The 25,624-nt window shown below is 40.7% G+C and overlaps 1 protein-coding gene across 1 annotated transcript; it reads left to right on the forward strand.

The window, feature by feature from the left end:
* The first annotated feature begins 618 nt into the window (after nt 1-618).
* Nucleotides 619-24,200, forward strand: LOC113016127 (sodium/potassium-transporting ATPase subunit alpha-1). The gene is made up of 23 exons (XM_026158700.1): nt 619-799; nt 1,103-1,213; nt 4,626-4,685; nt 5,876-5,977; nt 6,116-6,217; nt 6,307-6,420; nt 6,897-7,031; nt 7,462-7,579; nt 7,677-7,945; nt 8,038-8,346; nt 9,163-9,297; nt 9,972-10,164; nt 10,266-10,441; nt 10,528-10,664; nt 11,250-11,400; nt 11,485-11,653; nt 11,742-11,896; nt 11,999-12,122; nt 20,069-20,214; nt 20,308-20,438; nt 20,666-20,767; nt 21,834-21,925; nt 23,997-24,200. Exons 1-23 carry the CDS (start codon nt 788-790, stop codon nt 24,023-24,025), a joined length of 3,072 nt encoding a protein of 1,023 aa, XP_026014485.1. The 5' UTR covers nt 619-787; the 3' UTR covers nt 24,026-24,200.
* The last annotated feature ends 1,424 nt before the right edge of the window (nt 24,201-25,624 follow it).

Raw genomic sequence — 25,624 nt, forward strand, 5'->3', positions numbered from 1 at the left:
TTAATCTCAAAACACTTTCAAATTAGATTCTTTTTCAGAGGGGGAGGGGGGGCGTTGTTTTGAGCTTCAGGCTCAGTGGTTTACTCCCTATGCATTCCACATGCTATCGTAGTTTTGAGTAGCAGTTTTGTTCTCCCTCTATCTCCCGCGCCCTCGCAAGATAAAAGTCAGTCAGTTTTAGTCAGCTTCTCACTTTTTTTTTCTTTTTTTGGTACTTTACTTTCAGTCTTTGTTATTCACGCTTTGGGCAATCAGTCACCTTCAAAGCTGTACTTTGACCTTTGGAGCTGTTGCTTTATCTCTGTGTCTCTCACTATCTTGCCTTTCACTGTGTGAGGTAAGCACACACAACCTGAGACAATGCCCTCGCACGAATAACACTGCAGATGAAATTAATCAAAAACAGAAGCCAAAAAACGGTTTTAGGACAGTTGGAAGGGAGAGGGAAGGAGAAGACCGGCTACAGTGGGAACAAAAATGAGAAGTTGAGTAAGATTTAGCCCACCCTTTCTCAGGCACGCCTCCTCCCAATGCAAGTAAACTTCCCCCAACTAAGCTACCTGTCCAGTTTTAGCTCCCTTCCCCCACCCAGCAAGCCCCTCCTCTTATTCCTCCAGGTATAAAGGTGTATTTCTGCAACCGCCTCTACCTTCTCTGCTCTGGGGAGAGTGGAAGACGACTGAAAAGAGGAAGAGAGTGAGCGTGAGAGAGAGAGGCAGAGGCGGAGTGGGAAGTTTCAGTTTTAAAAAGCAATTGGACTGACCACTCTCTGACTCGTGCTGCAGTCATGGGGCTTGGGGTAAGTGTTGGAACTCTGTCACAAGTTTGCTTAAGGTTGCTTAGCTTTGCATGTGAGTGCCAGATTCTCCTGCATTGACTTAGACTACGTCTTTCTTTACAGCTTTAGGAAGTTTATGAACTCCAGAACTCAAAGATCTCACTTGTGTTAATAATAATTTACAGGAGTTTCACAATATGTTTGAACAGGACAGTTGACATAGCTTCCCGCTTCTTAAAATCGGAAGCTCCAGGGCTTTCTTCCCTCAGGCTTTTTCTGTTTTTTTGTCAGAGGCTAACTTTGTTTCCCTTTCCTTCACTGCAGAGAGGGAAAGATGAGTACAAACTGGCGGCAACCTCGGAAGATGGGGGCAAGAAAGACAAGAAGGCCAAGGCCAAGAAGGATATGGACGATCTGAAAAAAGAAGTCGACCTTGTGAGTACAGAGTGCTTGAGCAAAGCCAGTCTGTAATTAGTTGCCACTTGAGGCCTCGATTGATGTGATTTAAGCATAAAATGGTGACACTAAAGCCTACAAATGACATCTAAACTAGTTAAAGTCAAGTCATTTTATAAAATTCACTCAGTTCATGTTAACACTCAGTCACTGCCAGCGATACAAACCTCTGCTTTGGCCTCATGGCTGGTCACATGAGACGTAGCTCTGTGCTTACACTGCTGCATGTACAGTCACACATTATTGGGACTGCTTGCATAGTGTAGCTCACAGCTATAATTAAATTGCAAGCCATGTCTATAAAGACTGATCTCAACCAAACACGTCAGTGCTGGGTGGGAGTGCCAGGATGTTTCAAATGCATAAACTTCCACAAACACTCAGCATTTATTTTATTGTTAGGCTTCAAAATTTCAACTCTTCCCACTGGACTCTGATGACGTAGAGACTGGTGGAGTTGTGAAGTTTCACACTTAAAAGTTTAGACAGGTTTTTAAACATCCTGGCGTAGACAGATGAGAGAGAGGGAGGGGGAAAAAAAGCAGAACACTGAGATGTTTTCCACTGGTGTCAGCTTTTTCTCAGTCACAGTCTGCAGCTTGCTTAGGTCATTTCCCAAGGTCAGCAAGGAACTTGGTGTGAGTTCACGACAAAGTCAACTGCAGAGCACCGATGACCAGTTAAAACGGTCGTTTTGGTATTTTAGAAGCCAGGGATGCTTTTATTAAAAGTTTCAAGTGTTTAGGTTTTTATCCGACACATGGAGGCATTCACCTCTCTTCTCACGTCTCCACTGGAGACAACTCAGCGCGGCATTTATCTCAGACTCTTAATATTATGCATTTCAATTCCAGGCAAATTTTCCTTCCATTCGGATTAACATAGATTTGTTGGTTATCAGTCAAAAACAGAAGAAGCAGGTAAAACTAGTGCGTTTTTAAAACTAACACGTAAAGTCACTGGTTACTCGTTTATTTCTATATATGTACATATTCACGTATATTTAAGATGTATACTCTAGAAAATATTTTAGCCTTGTCCTTGTCCTTGACAAGGTCAGTTGACACATAGGCAAGTTTACCAACATCTCCAAACACCAGTCAAGTATTAGCGAGCGATCTGTGTTGAAATGTCACTTCTGTCATGAGGAACCATCAATTATTTGGCAGAATGGTGTTTTTTAAATGTTGCTGGTCAATGACTTTCACAAGGTCACAAAGAAAACATGTAGATAGATATTGTTAGGTAATATCAGATATCCAACATGGCTCCAAAGTAACTTGTTAAAAACAACATTTTTGACAGAACATGCTATTAGCGGTCTTTGGCACTTCTACAGTGATTTTGTCTTGACACAAGCGACAGTCCCTTCTTCCCAATGTCATCCTGCAGGTCACAGAATACTGAGGGTTATTAGGTAATAAAAGCTCCATCTTCCACACACATGAATGATTACTGTCCCGTGTACATCTTAACTACATCTCAAAGTCCTGCTGTCACTGAAGGACATCTCAATGCCATGGCAACCCTATCACCAAAGTGCCATGACCTCCCATGGCCTGCAATTAAAAGCAGGCATTGTCTTTCATGTGTCAGGCCACCATTGAATGTGCATTTCAAAATAAGATTTACTGTCAAAGGGCAGCTTGGATTGATAATCCCCAGATTTGAACTTTAGTTAAATATTAATAACGTATTGGATTAATGTATCAGCTCAGTAGTAAAACTGTAGGTGACTCTCTATGAAACCCATGGATTTGGCAATCTGTTAATGATTATTGCATCATCATACAATTAACCGAGGCATCAAAGTCCAGCTAAAGACAAAGGGAACAGGCCCACAATAACACAACGCAGCTAGTGATTTGATAAATTGTGACAAAGTCTAACAGAAAGTCCTAAATATAGATCTTACTGAGTTATAGAGTTTGTTTCTTCAGCAGTTTGTGGATGGCCAAGGTGTAGGTCTTTATAAGCCAGAATATGAAAGCTAGCCTGTAGCATGTAATATAAGCACAGTATCTGTGGCACATTTGGTATGGAACACTTTGCATGCTTATTGTAATGCAAAAAAGTGGCCATGCTGATTGAACCATGCGGTTACCCCCATTTTTTCCCCCATGTGACAGGAAAGCGTGCAGAGAAATGTCATCAAGCACAGTGAAGAAAGAGAAGTGGTTTAATTAACTTTTTTAATTAAAAACTTAACTAGTCAGATCAACCCAGCACACAGTAAGTGAAACTTGATGTGCACTCCTTCTGTTAAATAAAGGTTAACCAAAAAAGAAACTGCAATCTATTAAAGCAGAAAGCTGAGTGACAATCATTTACCTGCAACTACAACTCTGACACGCTTTTCACAGTGCAGGCAGTAAACGACTGGAGCTTTTACACTTTAAACAATCAAAGTGATCCTGTACTTTCGTATCACCAGCACATGCCCATGCCACAGTACACGTGCTATGATTTTTAGTCTGTTGGTAGGCGGTTGCTAGGCAACGTGATGACGTCACAACCCACGTAATACACCATCCAGGTTTTGTGGATACAAATCAGATGGCATTGTTTTAAAATTAAAGTGATAGCGATGCTGGAGCTGGTTTGCTGTAGGTGCATAAACGCCAAAAAAAAGAAAAAAAAAGAAATGGGTCATCTTAGCCCATTGATAGGTGGTTGCTAGGCAACGTCACCTCATGATATGTGACACAGCAGTCCCAGAAGATTATCTGCCGCTATCTTTAAAACCATTAACATATAAATTTGTGGCTATAAAACAACATCCTTGCTTTATTTATGTAAATAATAATTTTTGTTTTTGTTCGTTTTTGTCTGGAAATGGAAATTGCTTTAGTGCACTCTTGATCGCATGACTGTGTTGTCTCTCAGTTTCCAATCAATGAAAGGTGGGAGTTAGATATCACTGCAGCTCATCCGAATGACATGAGATAATCTCAATGTAGGCATCGATGAACACATGCGTCTCTGGTGGTTCATTTGCAGAGCTACTTTAGTTTCTGCCACTATCGCATTTGGAATTAACTGAATTATTGCTTGATTAAAACGTTTGGTGGCTTACAAACACTCATGGTTAAACACTACAAGAAATCATTATGAAAATCTTGCACCAAATTCACTTTGATGTCACTGATAATGACGTGAGTTAGCCTCTGAGTCAGATAGAGTTCTTGGGGAGCTTTGCTGAAATGTCAAACAAATGAGCACAAACTTTTGAGAGCAAACATCAGTCTATCAGTTGGGTGACATCGATTTACGGAGTGTTTGCTCGCAGCAAACTGATTGCTTGAGCCAATCCGAACGTCACTGAGCTCACGGCAGCCTTCATGTCTCACTTATGCAATGTCTCTCAGTCTCTTTCCTTCTCTCTCCATAGGATGATCACAAGTTAACCTTGGATGAACTTCACAGAAAATATGGAACTGACCTAACCAGGGTGAGCATTCCAGATGTGTGTATGTGTGTCTTTGTTTTTGTGAGTCTTTCAGCTGATAAAGACAGAGGTAAGGGAAGATTTCACAATCCAAGCTGAGGTCAAACAGCGGACTAAAGACGTGGACAAAGTTTCACTTTTTTCTTGTACTTATCCAGCAGTGTAGTGTTTATCCAAGAGCAAAGAAGTGGAGGCACAGATAGTCATGCAGCAAAGAAATTCATTTCTTGGTTTTTAGCCTAGTTTTACAGGTGTTGGCCTCATTCCTTCCTTCCTCCCAATGAAAAGCAGGTGAAAAGGGACTTTTCAAAACACTGGATAGAAATAAAACGTGTCCCTGTTATTTAAAAGTACTGTAATGGTCTTGGCTATAAGTATGATTTGCAAGCAGGTCAAAGACTACTTTGTTAGAAAGTAGTCATGCTGTTGCATTGTTACAATGATGCTACATGTTCCCACAAACAAGAGAAGACACGAGAAATTTCTAGGAAGAGGAAAGAGAGTAGCCCTTTAAGGTATCAGTGCACGCCACACTGTACAAAGAAAGCAAAGCTAGCTCCTACACAATAGTTGTTCTTCATGTTTTCCTCATCAAGCTAAGGTTACATACACACAGAATCCAATTGCACTAGCCAATACAATTCCACCACGGCCAAATGCCTGAGTGACGCTGGTTATCTCCTGAAATCTGATCTGTCTGAGTTTGCCCTAAAACAAAGGCTTCATTCACACCAGAACACCAGACTTATTGATCCTGCCAACAAGGAGAGAAAAAAAGCTCCTTGTTAATCTTGGTATTTGTTTAAAGAGACTTTCAGTCACACATGAAGTAATAGAAATACAACTTGATCATCTGGTATATTTCTCTGTCTTGGTTTTATTACTACTGGTATGTTGAGTTTTCATTTACTGCAAGTCACACATAAAACAGAGGAAGCTCTCATTTTAAGATTAGGGAGATAATTTTCTTCACGCGTTCGGGTTTTCTTTTGTTTTGCGTCAACCAGACCTTAATCCACCATGTCTTTGTGGAATAGAGTGAACCTGTTTACCAAATAAAACCGTTCTTGTTCTTGTCCTTTATTATGGTTCTCACCCAGTAAATGAAGATTTAGACAGATTTAGAGAACAGATGAATATTTTTTTATATTATAGTTTGCACAGCTTCTTCTTATCTTTGTTTTTCTTTTTAGGGTCTTTCCTCCTCCAGAGCAAAAGAGATCCTGGCCCGAGATGGCCCCAACGCCCTCACACCTCCCCCCACGACACCTGAATGGGTCAAGTTCTGCAAACAGGTAAGAGTCAAACATCCTCCCCTTGCAAACCATAAACCTGTTTTTGAATATTCAAATAGTAGAAATGCAAATTAAGTCTGTGTCACTGTAAACCAGTACAACCAGCAAAGCCTGATTGTTATTTCCTCTTGTTTCCAGCTGTTTGGTGGTTTCTCCATGCTGCTGTGGATTGGTGCCATCCTCTGCTTCTTGGCTTATGGTATCCAGGCTGCCTCAGAAGATGAACCTACAAATGATAACGTAATGATAGTTTCTTTATATAGATTGTGACATATTAATTAAAGAATTAATAGTTATAAAGGTTATGTCTCTCTTCTCTCTTCATGTAGTTGTACCTAGGTATTGTGCTTTCTGCTGTCGTCATCATCACCGGTTGCTTCTCCTACTACCAAGAGGCCAAGAGCTCCAAGATCATGGAGTCCTTCAAGAACTTGGTCCCACAGGTGAGACACAAAAAGAAAAGCTAATGTAACAGCCCATTTATACACACTGTTTTTGTCTTAAATTGCTTTGTAGCCTCCCAGTGGTAACACCCAACAGTACTAGTTGCACAACTCTAAGGAGTAGTGTTTCGTCATCGGTATTACAACAATGATGATACATTTTACCATCACTCATCTGAATCATCTGGGAATTAAAAACAAGAAATATTCATCATGTCTTTTTGACATGTTTTATAATGTAGTTATTGTTTTATAATGTTTAACTAAAGTCTTTGGCAACAAGCAACAGTACTAGTTGCACAACTCTAAGGAGTAGTGTTTCGTCATCGGTATTACAACAATGATGATACATTTTACCATCATTCATCTGAATCATCTGGGAATTAAAAACAAGAAATATTCATCATGTCTTTTTGACATGTTTTATAATGTAGTTATTGTTTTATAATGTTTAACTTAAGTCTTTGGTTTTATAGCAAGCCCTGGTTATCCGTGATGGAGAGAAGAAGAACATCAATGCTGAGGAGGTGGTGCTTGGAGATTTAGTGGAGGTGAAAGGAGGAGACAGGATCCCTGCTGATCTGAGAATTATCTCTGCTCATGGCTGCAAGGTCTGTATCAACTACTTGTGTTAATCCCAACAAATACTTTTGTAGAGCGTGGGTTTGATAGCTAATATATATTTTTAGACTGTTCAATTTACTTCTTTACACTCAAGCTGCCCTGTGATAATGTTTCTGATTCATGTGTTATGGTTTTTGAGTAACTGGGCGGAATGTTAGTCCACGAAAGCATTAAAGGCAAGCTCACATCATGATCTCAGCATCAGATGATTGCTTATCAGAAACCTTTCTATGTTTCCTAACGAGGAATCTTATCTAGACTGTGTTTGAGTTTCTTTACCCAACATACATTTGTTGCTCACCTGCAAGCTGTTTGGCAACCCACCTCCATCTCAGCTTCTCAATATATCCTTTTTCTGGCTTGATCAGCGTGATGTCTTTTGTCACTGATTCCTGCTTCTGTGCTTTCATTCCTCAGGTGGACAACTCCTCCCTGACTGGTGAATCAGAGCCCCAGACTCGTTCTCCAGACTTCTCCAATGAAAACCCACTGGAAACCAGGAATATTTCTTTCTTCTCCACCAACTGTATTGAAGGTACAGCATGGAGAATTAGTGGTTGACATAGAAATGTATATAGAGATCATGAATCATCACCAAGCTTTCATGGACTCAGTCTGACTTCTCTTTTCAGGCACAGCCAGAGGAATCGTCATCAACACTGGTGATAATACCGTCATGGGCCGCATCGCCACCCTGGCTTCCAGCCTAGAGGGCGGAAAAACTCCCATTGCCATTGAGATCGAGCATTTTATCCACATCATCACTGGAGTGGCCGTGTTCTTGGGTGTTTCTTTCTTCATCCTCTCTCTCATCCTTGGATATAACTGGCTGGAGGCTGTCATCTTCCTTATTGGTATCATTGTCGCCAACGTGCCAGAAGGTCTTTTGGCTACTGTCACTGTGAGTTTTGGTGTCTAATGGCATTCCTTTTAAATACCTTATATTTATTGATACAAAAAGACTGTGGTTCTTAAAACCTAAATTGTCTGTAGGTGTGTCTGACTCTGACTGCTAAGCGTATGGCCAAGAAGAACTGCCTGGTGAAGAACTTGGAAGCTGTCGAGACTCTGGGGTCCACCTCCACCATCTGTTCTGACAAGACCGGCACCCTGACCCAGAACAGAATGACTGTGGCCCACATGTGGTTTGACAACCAGATCCATGAGGCTGACACCACTGAGAACCAGAGTGGTACCTCTTTTGACAGGAGCTCTGCCACCTGGGCTAATCTGTCCAGAATCGCTGGACTCTGCAACCGTGCCGTTTTCCTGGCTGACCAGAGCAATGTTCCCATTCTGAAGGTGAGAAATCTTCATCTGTAAAACTACTCAGCTTCCTAAGCACTACCTGTTGTACTCTAGTTCATCCATCGTGACCATCACGAAAGACTCCAAATAATTCCCCACTGTAAGAACCTTTGTTTCAGTGGAGCAAATCCTCACAGCTCTGGTTGTAAACAAGCACAGAGCTTATTACCTCGTGGTGTATTGACCTAATTCCTTTAAATATTTTAAGGAATTTGATAGTATACCCAGTGAACATGGGATGCAGTGGCTATGTGTGAAGTGCTGCAGTGTTATGACTTGGCTTGGAACTTTTGGGATACAAGCAAATACAAATGCAGCCAATCAGCGCTAGAAGTCTTTAGAAAAGCACTCAAGATAATTAAAGGCTGTTTTAAATATACAGCTGGTTCTTTAGCGATGGCTGGCCAGAAAAAAACCATAAGTTAATATATGTAATGAATCCTGGCAAGTGTGCTACTAATGCTCATTATGGACGGAATCAAATGTAGGCAATGCATAGTCGGCGAATTATATTAGAGTTTATATAAGCTTATATAAGAGTGTAAGAGTAAATCAACATTTGATACAAGTGATATTGTACTGTGGAATTAAATTAAAACTGAATCCTAGTCCTCAAAATCATCTACCCAGTTTAGGGAGTGGTATTCATTAAGACCCAGGTGCTGTATATTTTATGTAATTCAACAACAAATTATCTATATATATAGTTCTGTATTTATCAGTCTACATTTGCAACATATTGTAATAGAGAAGGCATGGGATGTGATTGTTGATCCAATTTTAATGACAGTTTTTTTCTAAAATCCACAGAGAGATGTCGCTGGTGATGCCTCAGAAGCTGCCTTGCTGAAGTGTATTGAGTTGTGCTGTGGATCTGTCAGTGAAATGAGAGAAAAATACCCCAAAATTGCTGAGATCCCTTTCAATTCCACAAACAAATACCAGGTAAACCATTCAGATAGTGTGATAAAAGCTCAAAAATAAAAGAAAACTGATCCACAGATTGTTTAGCCACTCAAGTGTTGTTTTAAAGCATTGATTTGAGCATTAGGCTGTTTCCATCTTATTTCTTTTTTAACCTGAACAAGAAGGCTTGTGGCTCTGACTGTGAAACAAACAGCACAACAACCAAATACAAAGGCAACTTGACAATCACAGCCTGGCAATCCCCTAAACCCTACCCTGCTTTATCATATATTTTAGTTTAAATTACGCTGTGGTTTGCCAGTTGAGCATCTGCAAATTTAAAAGAGTTAGACAATAAACTAATCAGTAAAGTATTTACTCAGGTTTAATATCATACAGTCATCAATACAAACTGCTTTATCCAAACAGACCTTCTGGACATTAGAAGGCATGCAGGTTTTAGGCCATTCTGGAATGCCCTTTTTAATTAAATCTTTGATTATCTTGGTCTGTTATGTATAGTCTCGGTGTACAACATATTTAGTAGTAAATGCTGATTTGTGCCCCCTAGTGGTTGGATTAATCATAAGCTGTTTTTGGCTAAAGTTCTTATCAAAGCTGTCTAGAGTAAACCAGTTTTTTTTTCATTACATAAACCACTGATAGTATAGATAAAACCTGAATTTAAATCCAGCCTTTCTGTTGTCCCAAAGCTCTCCATCCATAAAAACACCACTCCTGGGGAAACCAAGCATCTGTTGGTGATGAAAGGAGCTCCAGAGAGGATTTTGGACCGCTGTTCCTCCATTGTGCTTCAGGGCAAAGAGCAGGCTCTGGATGATGAGATGAAAGATGCTTTCCAGAATGCCTATGTTGAGTTGGGAGGTCTTGGAGAGAGAGTTTTGGGTACAGAGCATTCCTTCTATAGCTACATCCTTTATTAGGTAGTGGAAACAAGGCAAAGTTCTGCAAAGTCCTGACTAGCATTTTCTTTGTGTCTTATTCAGGTTTCTGCCACTGTCACCTGCCTGATGACCAGTTCCCAGAGGGATTTGCTTTTGATACTGATGAAGTGAACTTCCCCACTGAGAACCTGTGCTTCGTCGGACTCATGGCCATGATTGACCCTCCTCGTGCTGCTGTGCCTGATGCTGTTGGTAAATGCAGGAGTGCTGGAATCAAGGTATGATAACTTTTTGGATGACCAGATATTTGTTTTTTTTTGTTTGTACAAAGTACTCCAATTTTTTCTCATCTCTTCTCTCTCAGGTCATCATGGTCACAGGTGACCATCCAATTACAGCCAAGGCTATTGCTAAAGGTGTGGGTATCATCTCCGAAGGCAATGAGACTGTTGAAGACATTGCTGCCCGCCTGAATGTTCCAGTTTCAGAGGTCAACCCTAGGTTAGTTCTCTTTCAAAGATTCACTGTGCTAGTATTTCTCAAGCGTAAGGAGCAGCTGGTAAAAATCGTTCTGTGGCCATTAGCTGGTGAATGGGCTGGTTCTTAAATAGTGCTTTTGTACTCTACCTTAGCACTTAAAGCACTTTCTTACTACAAGCTTCATTACCTCTTCAACACACAGTCACACAAGCACCCTTTTCTATGCCAAAAGTGTTTTTAACATTACCTCTACTCCATTTTAACCTTTCCATTTTAACTTTTAACCTTACATTTACTCTGGATTTATGGCAACTCGGGGTTCAGTAACTGGCCCAAAGATACTTGGATGCAAATGGAGGACTCCCAATTAGTAGACAACGTGCTCTACCTCCTCAGCCACAACCCCCTTAGAACAAAGCAGTTGCTGTAGGGTAGGTGTGGCTGAGGAGCTAGAACTCATTGTCTATAATTGGGAGTCCTAGTTCTTCCTAAGGGTGATGTTGTCTTTGTTTTGGTCAAATTGACTTTATTTTTTTGTTTTTTTTTTTCTTTCTAATCTCCTGATGATACCCTACTGTTGTACTAATGTTGTTGTAATTTCTTCAGGGATGCTAAGGCCTGTGTTGTCCATGGTGGTGAGCTTAAAGACATGACCTCAGAGGAGCTTGATGATTTGCTGAAGCACCACACTGAAATTGTATTTGCCAGGACCTCCCCTCAACAGAAACTGATCATTGTGGAAGGATGCCAGAGACAGGTGAGCATCGGGGGGGATTCTCACAGACACAGTTTGACAAATGTTTTGTTTGGAACTTGTAAAAACATGTTCTTCCTTGTCCAGGGAGCCATTGTGGCCGTGACAGGTGATGGTGTGAACGACTCTCCAGCTCTGAAGAAAGCTGACATCGGTGTTGCCATGGGCATTGCTGGATCTGATGTCTCCAAGCAGGCTGCTGACATGATCCTGCTGGATGATAACTTTGCCTCCATTGTCACTGGAGTGGAAGAAGGTAAGATCTATATCAAGACCTACACCTGCAGAAATCTGGAAATACAAAATACGAAACATCACTGAATCTACTAAATTACTTTGTTCAGGCCGTCTGATCTTTGACAACTTGAAGAAGTCCATCGCCTACACTCTGACCAGTAACATCCCCGAGATCTCACCCTTCCTCCTCTTCATCATCGCCAACATCCCTCTGCCCCTGGGAACTGTCACCATCCTCTGTATTGATCTGGGAACTGACATGGTGAGCTGTTTGGCTCTTCATCCTGTTCTATAGAGAGATTCAACTGAACTCAAATTTGGGTGGAAAGTTCATGTGTATATTTATTCACTTGTGGTTTTGCAGGTCCCTGCCATCTCCCTGGCTTATGAGAAAGCTGAGAGCGACATCATGAAGAGACAGCCCAGAAACCCCAAAACAGACAAGCTAGTGAATGAAAGGCTCATCAGTATAGCCTACGGACAAATTGGTAAGACATTATTTATATATAAATCTCAGTTTTTATAATCGATACATGACTTGTGACCAATGTTCCCTCTAAGCTGCGCGCGTGCTGGCACGGTCTGTGCACAGAAAATCTGCGTTGTGCACAGAAAAAAAATCTACCTGAATTGAAATTAAAATTAATACTTTAACAATTCTGTTTTGCAGTGTTAGTCAGTAAGTGACTGGCTGTTCCCGTATGGGATTAGAACGATGCCACCTTATCCCATAGTCCAGCCAATAATGCGATTCACATTCGTATATACGCAGCTAATCAGCGTCGCTGACAGGCTATGACAGCGTCCTTATGTGCCGACACCGGTGTTTTAGCTAGCAAAGCGGCGTGGCTGATGTGGAGTGAAGCCACGTTAATCACAACGTGTACGACCATTGGAGATGTGAGCAGGACAGACGGAGCAATTGACGGAAAAAGTGTGGACTTTATACCAGTTTTTAAATTGTGTTGTTGTGGGCCACGTAAAACCAGAGTTATGATAAAAATATATGCAATGTTTGGTTGCCTTCCTGAATACCATTGTTATTTATATTTACTGCGGGAAGAAACAGTAAAACCAGCGTTTTATACGGAACACGCTCGAAAGCACTCTCCGCCTGTGAGCAAAAACAAAATCAAAAAAACCCCCACCTTTTCCTATTGGTGGAAAAAAGTACCATGTCGACCAATCAAAAAATGATATGGCAACATGGCATTTAGTTGCTTAGGAAGGGGGAAGTTTTAGGACTGACAGTGGTGTTTTGAGATGTGAGAGATTTGCGATAGTTTTCAATAGTTTTGTTGTGTGTGTCAGAACAATGAGGCATCTGAATGTTACAGGTGTTACAGGAGTGATACATCTCCTGCTGTCAGGCCTGCAGGTATCAGGCTGTTGTTCTCCATTATCTCATAGTGGACAGAAATTTTTTTTTTGGAGTGGCACAAATAATTTGTGTGGCATCAAATTTGATGCAGAACACCTGATTGTTCTGTATATAGTTTGAAACGTTTATTTTAAAAAAAACACCTTGGCTGCATTTTTAGGTAAACAGCTGCAAAAAACGTTTGCAAAACTCAGTTACTTTTTTGAAGAAGTAACTACATAATTAATTGCCCAGCATTGGTCATTATATACAGTACTGTATTTCCCAGACCACAGACTCATACTCATAATACAAGTCAGAGCTTTATAAAAAATAAAAAAAAAGAAAAGAAAGAAAGAAAGTTGTGTTTTCAAACTTTGAGTTCAAGTTATTTTTACTTCCAATAGTGTTAACATACTACACAGGTCATGAACAAGTTTTTTTTTTTAAATTTTCATTGTAAGTGGGCTAAAGCAGTTAATTAAAAGTAGTCTAACATAAATGTAAATGCTGTAATTTTATTATATTGGTGTTTAATATATTTATTATTTTTCACAATGAAATACAAAAACATAAAGCATCAAATAAAAGTAAAAGAGGGGAGAAAAATTAAAATAAAAACCCACCCTGACAAACAACACCCCTCAAGTAATCAAAAGTTTAAAAGGAAAAACTTTCAATCAGTGCGAAATAACACCAGCCAAGGTATACAGAATAAGAAGGAAGAAAAAATAAGCAAACAAATATAATTAAAAATAAATAAATAAAGGTCACTCCTGAACCTGTGTTGATGGTTGGTCAAAAAATATCAAAAAGGGTTTCCAGACTTTATTAAATTTCTTTACTGATCCTCTCAAAACGAACCTAATTTTCTCTAATTTAAGATGAAATAATACATCCTTAACCCAATACGAAACCATGGGCAGGGCTGCGTCCTTCCACTTCAAAAGTATTAGACATCTTGCCAATAGTGTAGAGAAGGCAATAAGTCTTTGACCCCCTGCCGGTAGTGCCAGACCATCGGAATTGACCCCAAATAAAAATAAAAGTGGATTGAGTGACACTCTCATTCCAAATATGCCTCACAGACATCCGTCCAGAACTTTTGTATTTTGGGACAGGACCAAAACATATGGATCAAGGTGGCCTCTGCCAATTTACATCTTTCGCACGTTGGGTCAATCTGAGGATACATCTTTGCCAATTTTGATTTGCTGAGATGTACCCTATGCACTATTTTAAACTGCAGAAGGCAATGTCTTGCACACATGGAGGACGAGTGAATATTACTTAAAACATTGCCCCAGTCTGCTTCAGCAACACAGATTTTAAGATCCTCTTCCCAGGATCGCTTAATTGCAGACATAGAGGAAGAACCCAGGCGCAAAATCAGAACAAGTATTGATGATATGGCCTTTTTCTTAACCGGGTTGAAACACATAATGTCATCCATTACATCATTAGGGTGTTTATTTGGGAACCCTGGGATAGAGCCTGAAAGAAAGTGTCGTATTTGTAGATACCTAAAAAAATGAGAGGGGGGTAAGTTGTATTTATTAGTCAGCTGTTCAAATGAGGCAAACGTGCCGTCAATTAATAGTTCTTTTAAAGATCTCAGCCCTCACCTCTGCCAGCCCTGAAATGTGGCATCAGACATTGAAGGGGAAAAAACATAGTTGGAAGCTACTGGGCTGCCTAAGCACATCTTCAGAAGATTAAAATGTTTTCTAAACTGAAAGCAAATTTGGATAGTATTATTAACTACAGGATTCTCAATTGTCAGGCTTTTGGGTAACGGGATAGATGCACCTACGATAGACAATAGCAAAAAAGAACCAGAAGAGAGCTTCTCCATTTCTACCCATACGGGTCCGCTGCAATCGTGCTGTAGTGCTGATAGCTCAGTTCCGTATCGCGAAATGCCTTGAATAGCATGATTACTTCTTATAGCTATTGCCAATGGCTCAATAGCTAATACGAAAAGGAGGGGGCTAAGGGGGCAGCCCTGACAGGTTCCACGATGTAAGCGGAACGGTTTAGAATAACGGTTATTAGTGAGTACCATAGCTGAAGGACAGGCATAGAGTAATTTCACCCAGGATAAAAAGGAACTTCCAAACCCAAATCTTTGCAAGGCCTCGAATAGATATTCCCATTCTACTCTATCGAAAGCCTTCTCCGCATCCATGGAGGCATTTAGAAGCAGCTTGACTGGGGGTGTACATTATATTAAGTAGTCGACGAATACTAAAAAAGGAGTGACTGTTTTTAATAAAACCAGTCTGAGCTGAAGAGATTATGTTGGGTAAAACTTTTTCCAATCGGTTGGCCAAAATCTTTGCTAGTATTTTATAGTCTGAATTCAGGAGTGAAATCGGCCTGTAGGATCCACATTCCAAAGGGTTTTTATCTTTTTTGGGAAGTAATGTTATACAAGCTTGATTTAGGCTATCAGGCAAAACACCTTTGGCAAGAGAGTCAGTATATAATGTAGCTAACCAGAGGTGTGGACTCGAGTCACATGACTTGGACTCGAGTCAGACTCGAGTCATTAATTTTATGACTTTAGACTTGACTTGAAAAAATGTTCTAAGACTTGTGACTTGACTTGGACTTTTACACCAATGACTTGGGACTTGAATTGGACTTGAACCGGTTTACTTGAAAAGACTTGATATTATATTTACCCCAAATATAAAATTTAACATGCATATTATATAGAGATTGAAAATGTGACGTCATTCACGGGTAGAACCGCAAAGGATTCTGGGAACTCGTGGCAAGCGGTACTAGCGCACGCAGACTTTCAATTAAAATCAGTTATACAGCGATAAAAAGAAACACAAAAATGTCAAGAAGCCGTTGTATTATTAACTGCAATAGCCGGTCGCATGACAGCCACGGGAAGCCGACGGGTAAAGAGATCGGTTGTTATCGGATTACGTCGTTGAAGAGAAATTGTTCTAGCCATGTTTCCGAAGTAACAAAGACGGCCTGGATTGCAGCCATTCAAAGATCAAATATAACGTCCCAGAACCCTCCAGCTCACAGGTTAGTCTGCTCCAAGCATTTACACGAAGGTCAGTGTTTTTTAGTAGTTAATACGTCATTTTCATAACATAATTAGTGATATAGGTTACAAGCAAGTCTGGCGCTGAACAGAAATTGTCGCGCTATGCTCCTTTATTTATTGTGCATAAATAGTGAATTGTCCTGACACAATATTGCGTTTCGCTTCTGTTATTATGGTACATTGACAAAAACATATACTTTTATTCACAGGATAAAACAGGGTTTTTGTATCACTAATTGCCCAGTATGATTACAGCATACAGTATTATTGTCACTGCTACATTTCTGTGATGGGTACCAGAAATTATTTCCACTACTAATTAATTACCCTTGAGCTCAAAGGTCCTATTAATAAACGGTTAAGGAATGTGTATTTATGACGACAATTTGTGAGACTGGTAAACTTATGATACGTACGATGGTCTTTCGTTCTACACGGTGCATTTCAAGGTCCTGTACCCATCCGTCGGTAAACTGTACCTGGGCTTGTTGCAGTGACCTGAAGTTACTAAACTTCATGAGTGTATGCACTCACTCCAAGAACCGTATGATTATAAATATGCATATAAATATGCTACAATGAGATAGCTGACTTCATCTAACTAGCAAATGTTGTCCAGGCTACGTTGGTGATACAGTTTTTTTTAATGTGTATGATATTTTTGTCATGCGATTTTAAAGCTGGTCCTACAACCGCATCCAAGAATAACATGCAGCTTATCTCAGAACTGTCGGTGAAAATTATTCTTGGAGCTAGGTTTAATTGAGGTGCATTTTAAAGAGGTGCAATTTCACAATTTGTGTATATTTTCTAAGTTCACTATTTTGTCATGTGTTGAGAAAAACACAGATTTTAAAATTACATGGTCTAATATTTACATTTAGCATATAACTGCAACATGCTTTTTTTCGTTGTTTTTTTTTAAAGACTCGAAAGGACTTGAAATTCAAAGTTTCAGACTTGTGACTTGACTCTGACTTTTACACCAGTGACTTGAGACTCGACTCTGACTTGCCTGACATTACTTGAGACTTGACTTGAGACTTGAGGATAAAGACTTGAGACTTACTTGAGACTTGCAAAACAATGACTTGGTCCCACCTCTGTAGCTAACACAGGGGCTAGTTTTCCAGCAAAGACGGCATAAAATTCGTTCGGTAAACCATCAGGGCCTGGTGATCGGCAAAACTGTAATGATTTTATTGCCGTTATGATCTCCTGCTGCTGCAGAGGTGCATCTAGGGTGGAAACCTCGTCTGGGGACAATGTTGGAATCTTTAGGTCTCTAAAAAAGTCAGAGAGAAGGTTAGAATCATTGGTATTATCGGAGCTATACAACTTATAATCCTGTTGATCTGTAACAGTTCCACCATCTCGGGTTGCGACCCCATTAATAGTTTGCCTGGCTCTTGCACATTTCAACTGTCTTGCTAGAATCTCTCCCGCCTAATCTCCGTGCTCATAGGTATCACTGCGGTTCTTTAACAATAAATATTCTATAGAGTTTTAAGATGGGTTTCTTGGATAAAGGCTATATCAGTACCCATATTTTTCAAGTGAGTGAGAACCTTCTTTCTTTTAATAGGATGGTTCAGGCCTTTAACATTCCAGGTCACTAAGTCAATAGGGGTAACCATTGAAAATATATCAAAAATTTTAGCTCATTCTTGCTCAGACAAGAAACATAAAACACTTGGAACCCTCCCAGAAACCCCCTGAACCCCCAGGTGATGCTAGATGTCAGAACAAACAGCACACCTATCCAATCTAACTGAAAAACTTCCATAACTATCCTACCTAAAGCTCCTTAATCCCGCATAGTGGAAAGGTTGGAATAAGACTCACCAGGTGTACACCGGTGAAGTCCACCATTCAAAGTATGTGTAAAATAATTGCACTGTCACGCCAAAAAATAATAAAGAAAAAGAAATGAAGTCAAATGTCTGAAAATCAACAAAGGATGCATGACAATGCCGTAACAGTCGTCCGAAGTAGTCCCGTGTTCCACGCGCCTCAAAACAGTTCAGTCTTCCATGGAGTCTTGCACAAACCTTTCGGCCTCAGCCACAGAGCCAAATGTGAGGCGTACACCATCTGTTTTAACAATGCGTAGTCGTGCCGGGTATAGCAGTGATGGTTTCAGGCCCATCTTGTACAAGCTTGACATCACTGACCTGTATTCTCTCCGCTGGCTCACCACCTCAGGGCTGTAGTCTTCATAGACTCGGAATGGTTTATCCATATACTTCAGGTCGTTCCTCCTAGCCTGTCGTATTAGCAGCTCCTTGTTTTGGTAGCGGTGAAAACAGACAATGACGGGCCGCGGTCTGCCTCCAGGGGTCGGTTTGGGGGCCGAAATACGGTGTGCACAATCCAGTTCGGGGGGAGAGGGGAAAATGTCTCTCCCAAAAACGTCTTGCAACAACTGTGAGAAAAACTTAGAGGGTTGTGGACCCTCAATCCCTTCCTCCAGGCCGATAAGGCGGGCATTGCAGCGTCTGTTTCTCGACTCAATGTCCGATAGCTTAGCCTTCAGCTTTTCATTAGCGACCCGTAGTGTCTCACAGGTATCCTCCACTTTAGCAAGGCGCTGGTCGAGCGGTTCAGCGCTTTCCCCCAAAGATTCTAGGCACTCACCATGGTTGTCCGATGCCTTCTGTAGTCCATCCAGCTTTTTACTCAAGTCATCAAAAGCTGACTTTTAGTTTCGCCAGTAAAGCTGAATGGTGCTCCGCTAGCAGTGCTGTTATGTCGGCTTTGCTAACATTCGCAGGAACGCTAGCAACCACGCATTCGGTTGTTTTACCATTCGACTTTGCAGGTTTAGGCGACATGACAGGGCATCAAATGTTCCAACGGCTTCACCAAATCACCAAGATATTTGCCTCAAAAGATAAGTTAGGTGGGCTCGCTCAAATAACTAAAAGTTGCGGGAGCTAAGGGAAAGCGTGACTACCCCATGCTTGTCTATAATTTGATTATTTTAATAAACCATGTAACTTGGATGGATTCGATGCTGGCGTGACCACAGTGGACATGTCTGCTGTTGCTCACAGTGGTCCAAAGGACCGCTCAGGGAGTTTGTGTCGCTCAGACACATGCTCCTCCTACCAACTCAAAACAAAACAAAACACAAACTGAAGTGTATGCTCTCTACTGCCCCCTGGTGGACAGTCTGCATACTGTACTTTGAATCCCATATCCAAAATGGCTGCCTTGTTTTGGCGAGTTGCGCTTTGCTTGGGAAATCTTTGCTTTTACAATACATTTCTGGTGTGAATATCATTGCTTTGTTTCAGATGGTTTTGATGTTTTTATACCTGACTTCATGGTAAAGTCTGCATCAAATACAACACAATGGGTTTCCAAAGTCAGTTTTTTTTGTCCCCCATATCTCTCCTTTTTTCACCTTATGAAGCAATCTATATGATGCTTATTACAGTGACAAAGTCAATATTTCCATTAATTAACTACACTTATTAAAGCTTGAAATGTCTCTGTGCGGCGCCAAAATCACATTGGATTTTAAATCAACTGATCAAGATGAGATTGTAGCACAGACTTCCAGCTTTAATTCAGCACATTTTTAGAGACTAAATCCATTTAAAGTCGTGTTTTTAAAAATCCTCAAAAAGAAGAAAATCAAATTAAAGGATATCTTCACAATTTCAAACATATAGTTTTATACTGTTAAAAACTCATCTTTTTAAACTTGCTTTTGGTTGATTTTTGTTTCTATGTTTTCAGTTCTCTGTGAAGCACTTTGTGTTTTTATCTTGGAAGGTGCTATACAAATAAAATGTTACTTGATTTACTTACTTTTATGTCTCTCCAGAGGCTTAGCTTTGCAGGGAATGCCACTTACATGTTATATTTGGTTGTCTTATCTCCATCTTGATTACCAGAGACAAGTATGAAAGTTGTTAATGAAAGCTAGAGAAACTGTAACTCTGCTTCTGATTTGCATTTCCTGAGGTTTCCTGTTGTTTTTCTCCTGTTAGGTATGATGCAGGCCACAGCTGGCTTCTTCACATATTTTGTCATCCTGGCTGAAAATGGTTTCCTCCCCATGGACCTGATAGGACTCAGAGTGCTGTGGGATGATAAATATGTAAATGACCTGGAAGACAGCTATGGGCAGCAGTGGGTCAGTCACACTTATGCTTAAATTTAATTGGCGTTTCAGTCTAGGAAAAGGAAAACATTCTAATCTTTTCCTTTTTATTTTATTCTGTTCCAGACATATGAGCGCAGAAAGATTGTAGAGTACAGCTGCCACACAGCCTTCTTCGCCAGTATTGTGATCGTGCAGTGGGCCGATCTGATCATCTGTAAGACCAGGAGGAACTCCATTGTGCAGCAAGGAATGACGTATGTACACATAGAGATGCTTGAGATCTTCAAATGACAACTGGGTCTTTATATTTGAGTAATTGTAAATAAAATCAAAGACAATACTGATGAGATGGCTTCAAGCCACAATGACAGTTTGGTAGTGTGTTGCATGCTTTCCTATGACAAGAACATCAATATGTCAGGTAATTTTAAGAGTAGGAGCTTTTGTTGTATTGACCCATACCTTTTTTTCACCCCCACAGGAACCGCATCCTCATCTTTGGGCTCTTTGAGGAGACGGCTCTGGCTGCCTTCCTTTCATACTGCCCAGGCATGGACGTTGCCCTCAGAATGTACCCTATGAAGTGAGTCAAGTACACAAACAGAACCATCCTGTGACTCATGACTTTAAAATTAGCTTCCAAGATAATTTCGTAGGCTCCAATAATCATGCAGAACGTTTCATTTTCCTTTTTCACTGTTGGCTTTTGTTGATATCCCACTTTGCGTGTCTGTTCAGTTTATTTGAGGACCTCGCTGAGCACAAGGCAACTTTTGTTAAAGTGTGAAAAGCCTTCTTTTGGCAAATTTGCAGACATCCCTGGTTGCTGGATCCTTCCGGAGGTTTCTCGTACATCACTCAGTGCAGACAGCCCTTTGAGAGCTTCATGTTTTCAGTTTGGTGATGCTTTAGCTTTATCATCTCGTTGAAAATAAGATGGCTATTATCTAGTGTCACTGGTAATTTCCACTTCAGAGGCAGAGCGAAGCACAAGAGATGCTATACTAATGAGTTTCTTTGCCCAAAAGAGAAAAATAGAAAGCACTGAGGCTCATTAGCTCAAGAGTTCACACGCTACTTTCCTTTGTCACCTTTATTCATCGGTTTCCCATGGATCTGTCTCTCCTTTCTCACCTTCTTCATTCACCTGTTTTGTGTCCCAGACTCTAGCTTCTGTTTTGTTCTTTCTAAGTTATTTCTCTCTTTACCTCTGTAAATATCTTATGCAGATTAAAGGTGCTGAGCATATGTGTCTGACACTATGCCCTTCTGGGGTATTTTATTGGGTAAAGACAGGGGTGTAGGCCCCTGCTCTAGTTCTAAGACACTTATAGAATCACACAAACCCCCTCTAGAAGTTTTGTGGATTTGTTTTCAGGGCTTTGCATTAGTGGGCTTTTAGCAGCCTCGTTAGCGTTGCCAGAGAGCACTATCAAAGAGATGAACAGGATATGTCCTCAACCCAGCTGTCAGATTTCTCTGCATCATTTTGTTTCAACGGCTTCTGAATTCATTTAATAGCCGGTTCTCCACAGCCTAATGCTCACCCCAAAAGCTTTTCTGTTCAAAAGAGAAGAGTGTGCTTGTGTTGGGGTTTTTTGTCACATTCCCATTAATAATTCAACCTGTCTGTCCATCCTTACCTTTAGGCCATTGTGGTGGTTCTGTGCCTTCCCCTACTCCCTCCTCATCTTTGTTTATGATGAAGCCAGAAGATATATCCTCAGACGCAACCCAGGAGGTAAGAGCTTCACTAACTCTTGACATATATAACTATCTGAGGCCCCTAGGACACATTTTTGCCTGTATTCTCAGTATTGTAATCTGAATGTAGTGGGGCACAGAGGGATTTTTTACTTGACTTGAAGTCAGATGCAGAAAAATGTGCTGCGTTGCTTAAAATATGTGCTCTCTGCACATTTGGAAAGAAGAGGATCATATTTTTGCATATTTGGGAGGTGATTTTCTCAAAAGTTCGCCCCACACATTGCAGTAATCTCAATGCATGAAAAGCGCTGAAGGCAGAGGAAAAATGTGTCCCTTTAACGTAATTAAACCGCATTAAAAAAAAAACCATCTGAATGGGAGACCTTCTTTTTAGCTATTTTTTGACAAACACACGGGATTGAAAACACGACTGCAAAGTAGTGAAATATTGATGGCTTTAAAAGGTGTTGAAACTTCTAAAAAAACCCACAAAAACAAACAAACTCCCTCCAGTGGCTGATGTCAGCCTCAATGAATCAATGAGGCTGACATCACAGAGCAAAGGCAGCCGCAGCTTTGTGAAGGTGCCCACTGTACTGTGTGAAAATGAGACACAGGTGTGTGTGTGTGTGTGTGTGTGCGCACACGCGCGCTCAGCAAAAGTGGCGTATGCCTCTTGCGAGTCTATTTTTCGTGGATACTCGTGCCCAGTATTGCTGCCACAACTGCGTCCCTACACTGACCAGTGAGCTGAGGCAGATGGCAGAGCCCGGTGGGATTTGAACCCCCAACCGTGGTGTAGTTAATGCATCATTCCACCCACAAAGCTGAACAGAACCTGTACGAAGGGCTGGCTCTGAAGCAGCTGTGTGAGAGTGCGTGTGCGCTACATCTGAGCCCCACGGCACAGATCAGTGAACATCCCACTGCCCATCCATGGTGAATAATGTGTTACATTCAGACAGGAAAAAACACAAGTTGAGCTGACATGGTTTCTAGCAACTTTGGCCCCCTTTTCTTTCTTTTTTTTTTGAAAGCGCTAGCAAATAAATACTTTTTCCACTCCATAAATAGCCCAAAGTGAACTGCCCTTAGATAATTTTTTAACTTTTTTAAAACTATTTTTTAACTCACAGTTTCTCCCAAAAGTGAAACCCAACATGCTAAATGGTATAATTCAAGCATTTAGAGCAGGGATGTCAAGCTCATTTTACATCGAGGGCCACATACAGCCCACTTTGATCTTAACTGGGCCCTTTCTGTCGTTGTAAGTTTAAGTTTAATCCATCTCTATATTTTTCTATAATATAAGAAAATTAAGTGAAATAATAACCAAAACAGAGGCATTTCTATAATAGATGGTCATCTATGACATGATTTTATTATTTAATATATCACTGTAGGATGATTAGTATGCATGGGGTGGTCTTTATCAGTAGGTAAAACTGAAAGATTTATGAAAATACAGTTAAAAATCCAAGATTTATGCCCTCCTTCACATTGTCCAAAGATGTCCAGCGGGCCAGATTGGAGTCTTTTGCAGTCCTGGCGCCTTATGTTTGACACCAAATACCAAATTGGTGTCAAAATTGGGGAATTTTGGTATTAGGACCACTCTCGCCATTCATTTTTACTGGATTTTATGTCCAGCTAATGATATAAAACCCAAACATCTAGCTTTTGAGCTACAGGGTCATTTTATGTGATTCTTTTAGTCATTTCATCCCAGGGTGATTATTCATGGCCTCACTGATGGTGTAACCTCATAAGCAACCATGAAACAAAAATGACACAGCCTCTCCCGTCCCTTCAGGGTGCATCTCCTAATGGCCGCATTTCCCCTAAATTTAGCATGCAGTCTCTCGCACACGGCCCAAGCCCAGTCAAGTCTTATTTCTTCGAATCACTGTCAGCCAGCATGAGGGGTGAAATCTTTCTGAGCACGAGGTTTGAGGCCAAAGCCGTTTTAGATGTGGCTGTCGTGTTGTATTCCATCTTTTTTTTCTCTGTAAAAGACAATGAGACAAATTTGAGCCCTAAACTGTGAGAAAGATTAAAAAAACAAAAAAAAAACCCTCCCTAATTGTGTCTCCTTTGCTTTCTAGGTTGGGTGGAGAAAGAAACATACTACTGATCCAACGCCACACAGACACGGAGGGAGCGTGTGCTTCATTACTATTTAATGCCATGTTACATATTTGTTTGAGTTATTAGACCCCCCCCATTAATAACACCACAAAGCATGGATAGATTAAGATTATATTGATGTGTGTTTCTTTCCCAATAAAACATTCCCACTGTTCACTGAGGCTGCTTGCATGATTGCTTGTCTCTCTGATGCCTTTGGACTGGAAACCGTGTTTCAGGAACTTGATTCAGGATGTTCCGAGGTTCAGCAGATACATACCTGTGAGTCAGGCGCAATGACCCGTGCAGTGGGATTATCCACCTCAACAGTCTTCACTGCAGGAATTGAATATGAAGAGCTTAATGGGGAACAAGCAAGATGTCTCAGGGAAGGAGAAATATTTTAGGGCATTTTCACAGGAAAGCATGATCATCATTTACCATCAATTAGTAACTTAGAGTTCAGAGTGTATTGAAGTATTGAAGAATAAAGGTGGTCAGAACAAATATTGACTTTCAAATTCAGTAATTGTACAAACTCTGTTTTTGCCTCATATAATAATAATAATAATAAACTTTATTTATAAAGCACACTTAAAAACCAAGGGTATGCCAAGGTGCTTAACAAGTAAGATAGAGAATAGGAGGAGGATAATAGAAATAGGACCAAAGCAAGTACTAAGTATGCAAGCAGATAACTGTCACTGATACATAGGAAAGCAACAGAATTTAAATGAGCATAAAAGTGCATGATATAAAATCATAAAAGAAATATTAACTAGAGGGAAAGGCAAGATTGAATAAGTGGGTTTTTAATCGTGATTTGAACAGTGCAATGGAATCAGATGCGCGGAGGTCGAGAGGAAGGGTATTCCACAGTACCGGGGCAGCTAGAGCAAACGCACGGTCACCCCGGGACTTCAGCCGAGATCTGGGTTGGGTCAGAAGTAGTTGAGTGGCAGATCTGAGTGTTCTAGCAGGAGTATGTGATTTGAGAAGTTCACTAAGATAACTTGGCACTAATTTATTAATAGTTTTGAAAGTAAAGAGTAATATTTTAAATGGAATACGGTACTTTGTGGGCAGCCAATGCAAGCTAGCTAGGACAGGAGTAATATGGCAAAATTTCCTGGTGCCGGTCAAGAGGCGGGCTGCTGCATTTTGGACTGTTTGCAGTCTAAGAAGAAGAGAAGAGGGAAGACCGTAGTACAAAGAGTTATAACAATCCAACCTGGAGGTCACAAAAGCGTGAATAAGCTTCTCCAGGTCCTCATGCGGAACATAATGCCTAGCCTTAGAGATAAGGCGCAGTTGGTGGAAGCTAGATCTCACTACAGCAGACACTTGCTTATCGAGTTTGAGCGAGCTATCCAGCAGTACACCCAAGTTACTGACATAGTCACAAGAAAAGCTAGCAAAGGAACCCAGGGCAGCACAGAGTTGGGCACGAGGGATTTTACTGTTGAACACCACAATCTCAGTCTTCTTATCATATACTGTATTTCCATTTTCATGTGCAGTAAACAGCTGTACTTTCCTCGCAAAAATGAGGAACAAGCATACTGAAACGGTGTGTGTGTGTGTGTGTGTGTGTGTGTGTGTGTGT

Source organism: Astatotilapia calliptera, chromosome 23 (assembly GCF_900246225.1).
Source record: "Astatotilapia calliptera chromosome 23, fAstCal1.2, whole genome shotgun sequence".
In the NCBI taxonomy this organism is placed as follows: Eukaryota; Metazoa; Chordata; class Actinopteri; order Cichliformes; family Cichlidae; genus Astatotilapia; species Astatotilapia calliptera.